The sequence below is a fragment of the Dipodomys ordii genome, unplaced genomic scaffold (assembly GCF_000151885.1).
Source record: "Dipodomys ordii isolate 6190 unplaced genomic scaffold, Dord_2.0 Scaffold49, whole genome shotgun sequence".
NCBI lineage: Eukaryota > Metazoa > Chordata > Mammalia > Rodentia > Heteromyidae > Dipodomys > Dipodomys ordii.
The window spans coordinates 1541456-1556962 of record NW_012267265.1 but is presented as its reverse complement, the minus strand read 5'-3'; the positions used below and the strand labels follow the sequence as shown (position 1 = coordinate 1556962).

Here is a 15507-nt window from a genome sequence, read left to right as displayed (position 1 = left end):
CTCATGTAACTGTAACCCTCTGTATAGTATCTTTACAATAAAAAAAAAAAAAAAAAAAACTAATATTGTTATATACGTCCTTATAATAACACCAGCTATTTGTTAGGCTAGAGAATAGACACAATGCCACAGAATAAAATATCTTTTGTATGAAAAATGGTCTTGATTTTTTTCGTAGGTCCTGGGGCTTGACCTCAGAGCCTGGATGCTGTTCCTGAGCTTTTTTGCTCAAGGCTAACACTCTACCACTTCAGCCACAGCTCTACTACGGAATTTTTTGGTATTTAACTGGAGATGAGAGTCTCGTGGACATTTTTGCCCAGGCTGCCTTTGAACCTTGATCCTCAGATCTCAGCCTCCTGAGTAGCTAGGATTATGGATGTGAGTCACTAGCACCCGACTTAATAGATTCTTAAAAGGTAGTTTATTGGCATCTGGCCTCAAAATAACATGTGACTCTTACATTTATAAAACAAGAAGGGCTGGAGGGAAGCCCTAAGATTTCAGAATGACCATGTATCTATTCATTATATTTCCTCTACCTGTAGCTTAAAGGCCAATTCATGCTTGAGAGCCCTGAGATCATCAAGTTGCTGCCTCAGAGACACCAGGGCATCTTGCTTCTCACAGACATCTTTCTCCAGCATCTTCATAGCAAGTTCCATCTCCTGTCTCATGCTGATCTGGATTTCCAGTTCTTTTTCAACATCCTGTCCCCAAAGATAAATAACACTGCTTACACTCTTTCCTTAACTAGGTACAAATCATAACATTTCATAGGAAAGGCTGACCAAAACCCTCTGGTCTGAATATTCTGGCATATAAGTCAGAAACCATCATCCCTTTCCAGAGACAATGACAACAAGAATAATATAAAGGGTAGGAATTTCAACATTTAACCAAATGCATACAAACCTGAAAAACTTGCCAGGCCAAGGAATGTAATTACACACTTTAACAGATATTAAGATAACTAGTAAGTCTCATTACCAGAATATCTAAAAACTGTTAAAACATTCAGGACTGAATAAAACTGAAAACTGTACAAAAACTGGTGTTGATACATTCAAGAGCCCAGGGATTCATAAGTCACTCTGGGTTCCTAAGGTAACATCTCCTGGCCAACATGGCTAACTGAACTTTTAGGTCCACTTAAGATGAAACTCTTTTTGTTCAACCATTAATACTACAACATTATTTAGATAAAAAAAGACACAAAAGACTGAGTTTCAGCCAGGCCCCAGTGGCTCATGCCTGTAATCCTAGCTACTCAGGAGGCTGAGATCTGAGGATCACGTTTCAAAGCCAGCCTGGGCAAGGAAAGTCTCTGAGACTCTTAGCTCCAATAAACCACTAGAAAACCGGAAGTGGCGCTGTGGCTCAAGTGGTAGAGCGCTCACCTTGAGCTGAAGAGCTGAGGGATAGCACCCAGACCCAGAGTTCAAGCCCCATGCCGACCAAAAAAAAAAAAAAAGACTGAGTTTCTTCTGTGTTCATGTTGTACTGAGTGTATATGTTGGAACCTGCCTACTAGTTTCTTAGTTTCTTGCCTTCTTAATATTTATCTTAGTGAGATAGAGAAATATAAAAAAATTTAAATTTGTGTTATGTGCCATTTAGCTGAGACCCTTTTCATATTATTATGGCAAAAAATTACCATACTACTTCTCACAATACTAACATTTTTTTTTTTGGGGGGGGGGTCTGGTTGTGTGGCCTGAACTCTGAGCCTGGGCGCTGTCCCTCAGCAATTCAGCTCAAGGCTAGTGCTCTACCACTTGAGCCACAGCGCCACTGGCTTTTTTCTTTTTGCTTATGTGGTGCTGAGGAATCGAACCCAGGGCCTCAGGCATGTAAGCCAAGCGTTCTACCACTGAGCCACCTTCCCAGCCCTAACATTTTTTTTAACTAGGAAACCTCTAAAAACATACTTTAGGATCTGATTTACAAACACAAGATAGTAAATAGTAATTCTTTTAAAGATATTAAGATAACCAACTTGTGTTTTCAGGAAATCTGAACTTCTGTTATATATTGTTAATCTGCAATAACTTTTTTTTTGGGGGTCCGGTCATGGGGCCTGAACTCTGGGCCTGGGCGCTGTCCCTCAGCTTTTCAGCTAAGGTTAGCGCTCTACCACTTGAACCACAGCGCCACTTCCGGCTTTGTTTTCTTTTTGTTTATGTGGTGCTGGGGAATCGAACCCAGGGCCTGACCATCCAAGGAAAGCGCTTTACCACTGAGCCACCTTCCCAGCCCCTGCAATAACTTTTTAGTAAAATTAAAACACCCCAGATTATCAAACTTTTCCCCATTCATTTTTTAATTGGTGTACTTATATTGATGTATAATGGAGGGGGCTTTCATCTTGATTTTCCTTATTCTTAGTGGTACTATGAGTGACCCTTTTATAAATCATACTGTCTTATAAACATATATATATTTATATGTATGTTTTAATTTATAAAAAAACACATAAGAGTAATACTGGATGATAAACTTTCTTATTTACATCTAAGATCAAGAATAAATTTAGAGGGAGGGGGAGGGAGGAGTTGGGAGGTGGGGAGGGAAGGGATGGTAGGGGAAAAACAAAGGAGGGGGTAACAATGCTGGATAGGAAATATACTCATTACCTTGCAACCCTGTAACCCCTCTGTACAGTTTCTTTACAATAAAAAAAATATATTTAGAAAAAAAAATAAACTTAGAAGTAAAAGCTAAAAATAAGCATATAATTCTATATTTATGATTCTTAGTATGGGAGGAGCAGCTGCCTCCTCCCAAGGGTCATATCAGAAGAAATGTTCAACATCCCTAGCCATAAAAGAAATGCAAATCAAAACAACATTGAGATATCACCTCACCCCAGTTAGAACGGCAAAAATCAAGAACTCTAACAACAACAGATGCTGGAGGGGATGTGGACAGAAAGGAACCTTACTTCATTGTTGGTGGGAATGTAAACTTGTTCAACCAAGGGTCATATCAGAATTGCTGCAGACATGAGGATTGTGGCAGTAGTGGGGATTGTATAGTTTTAAAACCAAAAAAAGAAGACTAGAAAATCTTACTGCTGTTGTGGACATTCAGAAAATGGATTGAGAAAGCATTACAGGGAATGCTGGTTGAAAAGAGCCAGGAACATTTTTATAAACTTTATAAAAAATGCAGTAAAATACTATGATGTTTCCAATCACTGCCTGTCAGGTGACATCTCTAAGCAGGCTAGTACCTTTCCACCTCTGAGTTGGCTAGTACTTTTCCATGTTTTTCTGAGCTATTAGAACTTAAGCAGAGTTTACCAGCCGTAATTGTGTCTCCTCCTTTAAGTGCTTTCTTGCTTCACTTAGTGCTTGTCCTTCTGTAGTTCTGTCTGGTTTAGGACCCTTGAAAACAAGTAAAGTAGTGCATATTTAAATAATTTAAATAAATGATGTATTTAAATAACTGATATAAAATTAGTAGCAGATACTAGTATTGCTATTTAGTAAAGAAAAATGGTGATAACTAAGCAGACTTAAAAATGAATTAGGACAATAAAAAACAAAACAAAACTCAAGTCCAGTCTATCACTCAAGCCTGTATCCTGGCTATTTGGAAGGCAGAGATCCTATGGGAAAGCATAGTGGCTGGGTGGAGTGGTACCACTTCTAAAAAACAGTAGCATAATGTGAAAATAATTCTCTGTATTACTGCTGGATGCAATAAAAATCATTAGTACATAAAAACAAGAAACTAGTCTTTACTGAGGTCTAAACATGTAAGTGGCAATGAAGTGGAACATGTTGAAGGTGAGGGAACATAGCTTCCCCAAACCCCAGTTACATATGGAGGCTAGGAAGAGACAGTGTGAGTGATGTGTGCAAACGTCTGTGGCCCCTCTAGAGATTCCTTCCTATGCTCTCTGTGAATATGTTATGAACCCAGTGAAAACTCACCTTGCGATTGGATTCTAGTATGTATGAGCTTTCTTCTTTAACACGTTCCATTTCTTCTTGTAGGGTAATGATTCTGTTGTTTGCAACAGCAAGCTGTTGATAAAAGTTTTGTTGATATCAATTTTAAATGATACTGTATTCTTTTATTAACTGAGTAGGAAATAGCTTTTGGTTTGTTAGCCATCACTTTCATGCTCATTCCTTCTGCCTCAGCCTTCTGTCACCATGCCTGGCTCCATTAGTGATTTATTGTGAAATTTCTTTTCTTTTCTTCTTTTTTTTTGGGGGGGGGGTAGTCCAGTCATGGGCCCTGAACTCTGGGCCTGGGTGCTGTCCCTCAGCTCTTCAGCTCAAGGCTAGCTCTCTACCACTTGAGCCACAGCGCCACTTCCGGCTTTTTTCTTTTTTCTTATGTGGTGCTGAGGAATCGAACCCAGGGCCTCAGGCATGCAAGGCAAGCGCTCTACCACTGAGCCACCTTCCCAGCCCCATGAAATTTCTTTTCTTTCTTTTTTTTTTGGGTCCATTCGTGGGGCCTGAACTCTGGGCCTGGGCACTGTCCCTCAGCTCTTCAGCTCAAGGCTAGCTCTCTACCTACCACTTGAGCCACAGCGCCACTTTCCGGCTTTTTTCTTTTTGCTTATGTGGTGCTGAGGAATCGAACCCAGGGCCTCAGGCATGCAAGGCAAGCGCTCTACCACTGAGCCACCTTCCCAGCCCCCTGAAATTTCTTTTCTATGGCTAGATGTTAACAGATTATTGTTGAGTAAGAATAACTATTTCTAAAATATTTAATAAAGAAGCTACTTCATACCATTGTGAATCCTCCATAAGACATTCTGAATATGATTCTTCAACTGGGCACCAGTGGCTCATACCTGTAATCCTAGCTACTCAGGGGGCTAAGATCTGAGGATGGTGAGTCAAAGCCAGCCCAGGCAGTAAAGTCTGTAAGATTCTTATCTCCAATTAACTACCAAAAAAGTTGCAAGTGAAGCTGTGGCTCAAGTGATAAAGAGCTAGTCTTGAGCAAAAGAAGCTCAGGAACAGCACTCAGGCCCTGAGTTCAAGCCCCAGGACTGACCCCCCTCCCTTTCCCTTAAAAAAAAAATCTGACTGTACCTTATGAGACAATTATAATTAGAAACAGAGAAAGTATAGTCTCTGAAACCTGGATAATTTTACTTAAGATTCTAAACAATCTAATCTGCTGACAGCATAACCTTTTTTTTTTTTTTGGTCTAAGGGATTGAACTCAGGGCCTGGAAGCTATTCCTCAGCTCTTTTGCTCAAGGTTAGTACTCTATCACTTTGAGCCACAGCTCACTTCCAGTTTTCTCGTGGTTAACTGGAGATTAGAGTCTCACTTACCTTCCTGCCCTGGCTGGCTTTGACTTGGGATCCTCAGATCTCAAGATCTCTTGAGGAGGTAGGACTAGGGTGAGCCACCAGTGCCCAGCTAACTTAACCTTCTTTGAGGAAAAATTGCTTTTACTAATCAGATAAAACATGAAGGGGGCTAGGAAGGTGGCTCAGCAGTAGAGTGCTTGCCTCACATGCATGAGGCCTTGGGTTCAATTCCTCAGTGCCACCGGAAGTGGCACTGTGGCTCAAGTGGTAGAGCCCAGGCCTTGAGCTGAAGAGTTCAGGGACAGTGCCCAGGCCTAGAGTTCAAGCCCCACAGGCAACAACAACAAGAACAACAAAAACAAAAACCCAAAAAACTCCATGAGGCTGGAAGTAGAGGTATGGTGCCAGCTTTGACAGAAGAAGCCAAGCGAGACAGCATGAAGTCTTGAGGTTATTTTTTTTTCTCTTCTTGTTTCAGGGACTTTTGTAAAGGTTTTCACATTTACATTCATATCAGACGTTCAGAATAATTGTGAGACTGAATGGGGAAGTATCAGCACCCTCATGTGCCAGTGAGGAAATGCCGCATCTTATAGGTCAGGTGACTGGACTTAGTCAGGAGCACATGTAAGTCACATGGCATGTAAGCAGACGTCAGCAGTCTTCTGACCAACACTGCTTACCTTTTGCAAGGAAAAAATAACAGAGGGCCCAGAGCTTGCCAGTCTAGAACACATAGTACATAAATGATGCTTAAAATGTTTGTTGAAGGAATAAACAATGAGTGTCATACTATCTGCTAAATACTTACTGCTGACTTGCCCAGACAAAATTTTCACATAAAAGGTACTCGATTAGGCAGGTTAATATGCCTGTGTAGTCCAACTAAGAAAATGAGAATCTAGGATAAGCCAACTGGTCTATTAGGACAAGAAATTATATACTGAAGTACACATTATCTGAACAATCAAATCATTTCCAGTGTTTCACAGGTTCTACTATTGCACATTCTTCAATTTTATAGTAAGAATTTCCCATATACTTACCTCTTCAGTCAGTTTAGTGTTTGCTTTTTCTAATGTGTCTACTTTTGTCTGAAGGTTGTTTACAGTAGCACTACAAAGAGAAGAAAATCCCCAATATGATCTCTTTTAAAGAAAATACCATATTTTCCTTTTTAAATACATATATCGTGCTTACCATTCATTTTCTAATGTCTATAATTCTGGGTAAACTTGTAGGCACTAAGGTAGTGTACAAAGGGATGTGCTGGCCTTAACTTAATGAGTAAGTCTTCAGTACTAGAAATTATATTCACAGCCGGGCACTGGTGGCTCACCCCTATAATCCTAGCTACTCAGGAGACTGAGATCTGAGGATCAAGGTTCAAAGCCAGCCTGGGCAGGAAAGTCCGTGAGACTCTTATCTCCAATTAACCACCAGGAAACTGTTAGTGGCACTGTGGCTCAAGTGGTAGAGCTGAAGAGCTCAGGGACAGTGCCCAGGCTCAGAGATCAAGCCCCACAAGTGACCAAAAAAAAAAAAGAAAAAATTATTTGTTCAATAGAATAAAAGCTAATATACTACACTGTAAATTTTAAGGTTTACCTATATATGACAATAAGAGGCTACATAGACTATTTAAGTGTACCAATAACTCTTTAAAATTATTTTACTTGGGGCTGGGAAGGTGGCTCAGTGGTAGAGTGCTTGCCTTGCATGCCTGAGGCCCTGGGTTCGATTCCTCAGCACCACATAAGCAAAAAGAAAAAAGCCGGAAGTGGCGTTGTGGCTCAAGTGGTAGAGCACTAGTCTTGAGCTGAAGAGCTGAGGGACAGCTCCCAGGCCCAGAGTTCAGGCCCCACAACCGGAACAAAAAAAAATAAATAAATAATAAAAATAAAATTATTGTATGTTTCATTTGCTCATTTCAACACCTAATGTGTTAGGTATCCCTAGTACAAAAACATGCAAAAAGTAAATAGTAGTGTCAGATTTATGTTTCATTGTCAATTGTGGGTGTGTCTTTGCTTGGCTAAGCTTTCATTATCATTATTAGTTCGTGGTTCCCAGAGATAACTAACTCAAACTGTTCTTGTGTTTGTTAGCTAGAACTTAGATTAATCAAAATTTGTATTAATACTCATGTAATCACATTATAAGTCTTATTAAAAATGACATTTATAATGGAACATGAAAATTCTACAACCTATAAACAAGATAACCATTAATGGATATATTAATAATTCTTCTGAATAGTCTTTAGAATAACAAGGACATAAAGGGCTTCAGTACTGGAGATTGAAGTCAGAGCTTCATGCTTGCTAGGAAGGTGCTTTGCCACTTGAGCTACATACCTAGCTATCATTAGCATTTGAATTGCTCTCTTTAATACAGAGGAAACTTCATGTTTTAGAGTATACTAAAAATACTCAGCACTTGATAAAATAGAAATGATGATGAAGAGGGGGTGAATTAATGCTATCAATTCAATGTGTTAAGAGAGAAATGTAAGGTAGCAAGTGATATGACGAATCTAGAATAACTACACTGATGAATGAGTGAGTTACCCAAGACCAGTCCTGCAGTGTAGGGGTATAACTTCTGTAGGTCATTTGTTTTTAAATTCTTGATTGAATGTATTTATTTAACTATAAGAACTATAATTTCATAATAATCTTGTACTGCCTTTCACTAAAGGTCACCAAAATAGGGAAGTCTTATTCATCCAGTGTTTAATTCTATGATTGGCAAGCAGGATTTTTACACATATTTGCCAAACATTAGCTGAATTTTTCTTTGTTGATCATTGTTTTACATTTCCTCTCTTCTACAATGAATCTCTAGTAAAAGAATACTTATTCGTTCTTTACTTCAAATGTCTGTTGAGTTCTTCTACATAGTTCTTCTGGTCCAGAATTGCAGTAATCTGACCATCCCTAGAGGAGAAAGAAAACAGAAATGTAATAAATGACAGAAGATATATTAAGATTTCTTTTGTGCCAACTTTTTATAAAACATGACAAGAAAACTGGGATATTAATATAAATATACTGCGCCAGAAAATAGATTTGATGTATCACTACTTGGACAAATCAACAAGAGACTCAAAATCTTAAAAATAGAATAGAAACCAGGTACTAATGGTCTGTAATGAGATATCAGTATTGTGGTTTGAAGCCAGCCCAGGCAGGAAAGTCTATGACACTCTTGTCTCCAATTAACCACCAAAAACTCAGAAGTGGAGATGTGGCTCAAGGGGTAGAGCACTATCCTTGAGCAAAAAAAACTCAGGGACAGTATCCAGGGCCTCAGTTTAAATTCCAAGACTGTCCCACCCCTAATAGAATGAAATGAAGTAAAATAGCCAAATGCAGTGGCTTGTGCTTGAAACCAAGTTACTTGAGAGGGAGACATTAGGTGAATCACAGTTCAAGGCCAACCCAAGCAAAAAGTTAAAGAGACTCCATCTCAGCAAAACAAGCTGAGTATTTTGGTTTACTATAGCAATCCCAACTTGGCAGGAAGCATTAGTAGAATAATAGGACAAGGCTGTCCTGGGCAAAGAGTCTAAATAACAAACCCCAAAACAAAGCTAAAGCAAAAGAGGGCTGGTTTTTATGTGGTAGACAATTTGTTTAGCAAGCCAGAATGAGAGCAAGCCAGAATGAGGCCCTGGGAGTTTAAAACCCTAACACACACACACATACACACGCACACGCACACGCGCACGCACACACACGCACACACGCACATACACACACTAATAGAAAGAAAAGTAGCCAGGCGCTGGTGTCTTATGCCTGTAATCCTAGCTACTCAGGAGGCTGAGATTTGAGGATAGTGGTTCAAAGCCAGCTCGGGCAGGAAAAGTCCATGAGACTCTTATCTCCAATAAACCACTCAGAAAACCAGAAGTGCTGCAGTGGCTCAAGTGATAGAACATTAAACTTGAGCTGAAGAACTGTGGGACAGCGTTCAGGCCCAGAGTTCAAGTCCCATGACTGACACCCCCCCCAAAAAAAAAGAAAAGAAAAGAAAATCTACATTAATAAAGCCATTTTAAGGCCAACCACAGTACATATATGCAATCCTAGTACTTGAGAGGCTGATGTAGGAGGTCAAGGTTTTTAGGCCAGCCTTGCTAAGCTATTCTGTCTCAAGAAACCAAAAAACAAAGTTCTGTTACAGCTTATGGACCTTAATAATAACTTAGGATATAGGTAAATGTTTTCTATTTACACACACTTAAAGATTAAAATTTTCTTGTCATATGAACACATTTTGCAGCTGTATTTATAGCAACAATTTACATTTGTCATAGGAATCAAATTAAATTCACAGTGGTGTAACAGATATTCACAAAGGCTATTTACATTGAAAGTGAATGGTATTAAAAGCATTCAAAAAGATCAAATATATGAGAAAATGATGTGTGAAAAAAAGAGGTTTGCTTGTAGGACCAACTAATCTATAATATATACAAGCTAAACTAATTCTTTAGCTGCAAGTCTAAATTAATTCTACATGCCTATACAACTTCCAGAAGAACAAGTGATACAATCAGGTCAATGTTTAGGGTTAAGAACATCAGACTCACTGGACACATCTGTTATTCTCAGCACTCAGGAGGCTGAGACAGGAGGCCCATCACTTTTAGGTCAGCTTGGGACATATAGAAAGACCCAGAGTCTCAAAAAAAAGAAGGAAGGAAGGAAGGAGGGAAGGAAGGAAGGAAGGACCCTATTAAGAGTAATAATGCTTTCAATTGTTAAATATGTAAAGATTATAAGATGAATTTCTGATCCATAATCACCAAGCACCATAATGAAGATCTTTTCTTTTTTTTTTTTGAAGGCAGGGTTTGGTCATGACAAGATGGCCTCAAATTTGAGAACCTTCTATCTCAGCCTCACAAGTGCTAGTATGGCAGTATATCTCACCTGACTCAGCCTATCTATGTTTTGAAAAACTAAGAGATGAGGAGTTGTGTTCTTTTCTTCTAGTCCAAGCTGGCCCTGGAATTTTGATCTTCCTGCTTCAGTCTCTTGAATGTTGTGTAGTATTATGAGAACATGCCCAGTTTGAGAACTGAATTTCCTTAAAAACTTTTGCCCTGAACCAGGTAACTAGGAAATCATTCAACTAAAAATCATTTAGCATTTAGTAGTAAGAAGAATTTTTGGCAAGGTTTTATCAATGACAACATAAAGACTTCTTTTTTTTTTTTTGGGTCCGGTTGTGGGGCCTGAACTCTGGGCCTGGGTGCTGTCCCTCAGCTCTTCAGCTCAAGGCTAGCTCTCTACCACTTGAGCCACAGCGCCACTTCTGGCTTTTTTCTTTTTGCTTATGTGGTGCTGAGGAATGGAACCCAGGGCCTCATGCATGCAAGGCAAGAGCTCTACCACTGAGCCACCTTCCCAGCCCACATAAAGACTTCTTTTGGCAAGTCTGTTAAATCAATATTGACATAAACTTTAAACACTACTAAAAGGAAAGGAAATAGTATCAGAGAAAAAAAAATGTGTTTTTACATACCCTTCACTACCTTTACTGCTGTTCCCATCCTTGAGATACATGGAAAAATCTATAACTCCAACCTACAGAGAATTTTCAGAATTTAATATAAGACTATAGACTTTTCCCAAAGCACTTATAATAATAATATGGAAATACAATTACCAAGAATTTATGATAAAAATTTAATGTTTTACTGTGAATAGTCAAAATTTGACAAGTTAATAAGAATCAAGATTAAGTTAATAGGGCTAGGAGACCAGATCATGGCTTAAGATAAATAAGCTTTAAGGTTTCTTTTACTTACTTCAGGCATTCTGCTACTGAATTTATATTTACCTTTAGGAGTAACTTTATGCATAGTCTCAACCATCCCAAGATGTCCTCTGCTAGCATTTGTGTCTAGTCTTTTGATGTATATATGTTTATTTTCCCAAGACTATCGTTTTGTGATGTACTTAAAAAAAAACCCAAATCATACTAAACTATGTAACAAAATCATCATGGTATTTCATATACAAGGGACAAGAAATAGTCATAATGAAAGCAGGCTCTTTATATATTGAACAATTACTACATATATAAGTTTCAGTTTTAAGTGAATTACATTTACTACTCCTTAATTACCCATAATAATCCTAAATGCTTTAAAAAAATCTATATGTTAAATCAAGTAATCTAAAAGCACACACATACAAACACTGAGTAATGACAGTATCTAGGTAGAAAATAAAGAATTCAAAACTAAGAGTTGGCTTCTGAGCTTTCACAACTAACTGCTAACTTTTTCATCACAGAGGTGACAGCCAAGTTGAGCATTTGAAAATTCAGCAAAACAAAATCTAATTTTTTTATATCCATATTGAAATGAAAGTAAATGGATTTATGACTCACAGAATCTCCTCTAACTTGGCTAACAAAACCTAATCAAATCAAATCCTCAGAGTGGCTAAATGAATATGTTTCCTATACCTGAGAGTCCAGATCTTCTCCTTTCATACAGAAATTGGCGTCGATGACATTCAAACCCACCAACAAACCAGCAATTATGGCTCCTTCCTCCTCCATCATGAGAGCATTGGGCTCATAGAATTCACTGTAATGAAATTCACAGAAAACTCTTCAATACAACTTCAAAATCTAGTGATACAATCATGAAGTAAGGTGAGAAAAATGCCACCTCATGGTTTCACATGGTCATCCATGACAATGGAATTAAAAAAGAAAAAAACATTAGGTAACAGGCACAAGAACATACTAGATCATGAGATGCTCTGGCTTAAAAAGATATACTCAAACTGGATGCTGGTGGCTTACGCCTGTAATCCTAGCTACTCTGGAAGCTGAGTAGCTGACATTTGAGGATTACAGTTCAAAGCCAGCCCGGGCAGGGAAGTCTGTGAGACTCTTATCTCCAATAAAACACCAGAAAACAGGAAGTGGCGCTGTAGCTCAAGTGGTAGAGTGCTTGCCTTGAGCTGAAGAGCTCAGGGACAGCACCCAGGGACAGATTTCAAGCCCCAGGACAGACAAAAAAAAAAAAAAAAAAAGGTGTACTCAGAATGACAGTGTGGTTGAAGTAAGCAATCAGACTTTGTGACCTTTACATGTACTGTGGGATAAATTTGTTATCTTTTAGGTATGTAAAATTTTGTTTGGCTTGTTTGTTAAAATGTCTTTATATTCTATTTTAGCAAAGAATTTGTTTAATGAAATGAATAAACATCTTAAAACAAATAAACTGTTGAATTACATCTACACATATTATATTTAAATATATATATATATATATTTTGGGGGGGTAGTGTTAGATATTGAACTCAGGTCCTTATGAATACTAGGCAAACATTCTACCATTGGGCCATACCCATACTTATTTTCGACTAATTATTAAAAGTTGTCTAATAAGCAACAGGCACAATAGTTTGAAAATGATTTAAAACTTTTCTTTTTGTGGGGCCTGAACTCTGGCCTGGGTCCTGTCCCTCAGCTCTTTAGCTCAAGGCTAGTGCTCTACCACTTGAGCCACAGCGCCACTTCAGCCTTTTCTGCTTATTTGTGCTGAGGAATCAAACCCAGGGCCTCATGCATGTGAAGCAAGCACTCTACCACTGAGCCACCTTCCTAGCCCAAATTAAAATTTTTCTAAGGGATCATTTTCTTTCATTATTAAGTAAAATCGGTTTTCACTGCAGAAAAAAACAAAACATTGAAGCAAGCAAAAGATACACATAAGAAACCATACAATTTTATCTGCTGTTGATTTGTTAAGAACTTAGTATAGAAAAAGTACATGACCTTTCAGACTATTTAGAGGGACATACATGTTTCCTTGAGGGATACTAAAGAGACTGTACCATTTTGTTTAACTTGAGATTTGTCTTTGGTTCATCAGTATCTATTTCAATAAGTTTTTATTAGTGTCTATTTCAATAAATAAACTTTTATTAAATAACTATACTTTTTTTGGAGACAGCTTCTCCCTGGACTGCGCAGGTTGGCCTACAATACAGTATCTTCCTGGCTCAGTCCCCGAGTGATGGGATTACAGAGGTGTGTCACCATGCCCAGCTTTGTTTCCATTTATGTACATACAATACATACATATGTATGTTTGTATGTATGTTGTGCTGAAGATGGAACCCATGTCCATATATCTACTAAGCAAGCACATCAAAGGGCTACATCCCTTGCCCCTATATGGATGCATTATATATTTGTTTAGCCAAAAATTCATTTTCTTCAGCCCTGAGATTCTTCTGGGATCAGTTGTTTTGGTCTTTTACTACAACCAATCCCACAGAATCCCATAGGGCATGTGATGATAGCCTGAAACTAGAAATAAAAAAGCCAGTAGCTGTCAGTCATAGTTTAATACTTTACTTGCAGGTGTACTGTGAGGCTGGTATAAACAAACCCACTGTGCCACCAGTTATGCAAAAATATAGCACACATAATTGTATATAGTACATAATGTTTCATAATGATAATAAATTACTATTACTGGTTTGAAATAAGCAAACAGCAACAACAACAACAAAAAGAAATAAAAAGCCAAGAAGTAATATACTTGAAAATTCTCAACAGATAAAAATTTTTGATGACCCACAGATGATTAGCTGCTGGATAAATGCTGCTTATGGTGGCCAATACACATGCCAAAATTTCAGTGAAACCCAATTAAGTATGATCTAACAATCATGCTTATTGGTACTTATCCATAAGTACTAAAAACTTAATGTCCACTCAAAAGTTGCATTTTTTTTCTTTTTGATACCATTCCTGGGGCTTGCTCAAGGTTAGCACTCTACACATCTCTACTTATGGGTGTGTGTGTGTGTGGGGGAGGTTAATGGGAAATAAGAATCTCATGGGCTTTCCTGCCTGGGCTGGCTTTGAACCATAATTCTCCAATCTCAGCCCCCTGCGTGCTAGGGCCACAGCTGATTTTTATTATAGCATATTTGTTCATAATTCCCCAAAACATGGAATCAACTAAGATACCATTCAATAGTGAATAAATAATCTGTGCTACATACAGTTCTAGGAATATTATCCAACACTAAAAAATGAAGAAAACCAAGAAAAGATGTGGTGGAACTTTAAATGCAGTTGAGGAGGTCATACGTTATATAATTAGAACTATGTGCCATTCTGAAAAAGACAAAATCACAGACATAGTAGAAGGAACAGTGTGGCCAGGAGTTACGTAAGGCAAGGAGACCCTAGAGGAATTTTAGAGCAGTACAAGGATTATTTATGATACCATAATGACACTGATGCATACTGTTATACATTTTTTCAAAACCTATATACAGGATGTATAATCCCAAAAGTGAAAGCTAAAGTGAACTATGATGTCTCAATACAGGTTCATCAATTACAACAAATGTTTCATTCTGATGTGGGAAGTTGATAATAAAGGAGGCTAAGTATATGTAGGTATATGTAGTGATTGTGTTAAGAAATCTTTGTACTTTGTGCTCAATAGTGCTATGAATCTAAAACTGCCATAAAAAACTTTTCTTCTGGAATTGAAGAAGCCATGAGATGAAGGAAAGATCTTCTATGTTTATAGATTGGCAAAACATTGTGCACAACTAAAATCAATCTACAGATTCAATTCCCATAAAGATTCCAATGTCCTTTCCAACAACAAAAAAATCCTCCATAAAATACATATAAAAGCATAAAACAAAAGCTGAAACAATCTTAAGCAAAAAGAGCTATATTGGAGATATAATACCTGACAAAATTATACTACACAATCACAGTAGCAAAAACAGCACAGTAGCGACACAAAAAACAGACATATAGAACAATGGACTAGAATAGAAGAACCAAAAATAAGTCCACATATACAGAAAAAAAATCCACAAATACAGCTGCTTTATCTCAACAAGGGCACCACAAACATTTTAGAAAAAAGAGTTTTTTCAACAAAGGGTGATGGGAAAACTGGACATTCCATGTACAAGACTGAAACTAAAATCCTGTATCCCACTCAGTGCAAAGTTCAATTAAAAGTTGGATGCTGGTGGCTCATACCTGTAATCCCAGCTACTCAGGATGCTGTGATCTACGGATCTCTGTTTGAAGCCAGCCCTGGCAGGAAAGTCTGTGAGATTCTTTTTTTTTTTTTTTGGGTCCAGTCCTGGGGCCTGAACTCTGGGCCTGGGCACTGTCCCTCAGCTCTTCA

At 38.1% G+C, this 15507-nt stretch overlaps 1 protein-coding gene across 1 annotated transcript in view; it reads right to left on the bottom strand.

Moving 5' to 3' along the window:
• Rufy3 (RUN and FYVE domain containing 3) overlaps positions 1 to 15507 on the bottom strand; it is a 71440-nt gene that overhangs the window by 21676 nt on the left and 34257 nt on the right. The window contains exons 4-10 of the mRNA XM_013020179.1: positions 11781 to 11904; positions 10830 to 10891; positions 8165 to 8230; positions 6338 to 6407; positions 3942 to 4034; positions 3306 to 3389; positions 543 to 710 (exon numbers count right to left, since the gene is read on the bottom strand). Coding sequence (XP_012875633.1) covers positions 543 to 710; positions 3306 to 3389; positions 3942 to 4034; positions 6338 to 6407; positions 8165 to 8230; positions 10830 to 10891; positions 11781 to 11904 — 667 coding nt within the window. The remainder of the gene's footprint in view (positions 1 to 542; positions 711 to 3305; positions 3390 to 3941; positions 4035 to 6337; positions 6408 to 8164; positions 8231 to 10829; positions 10892 to 11780; positions 11905 to 15507) is intronic.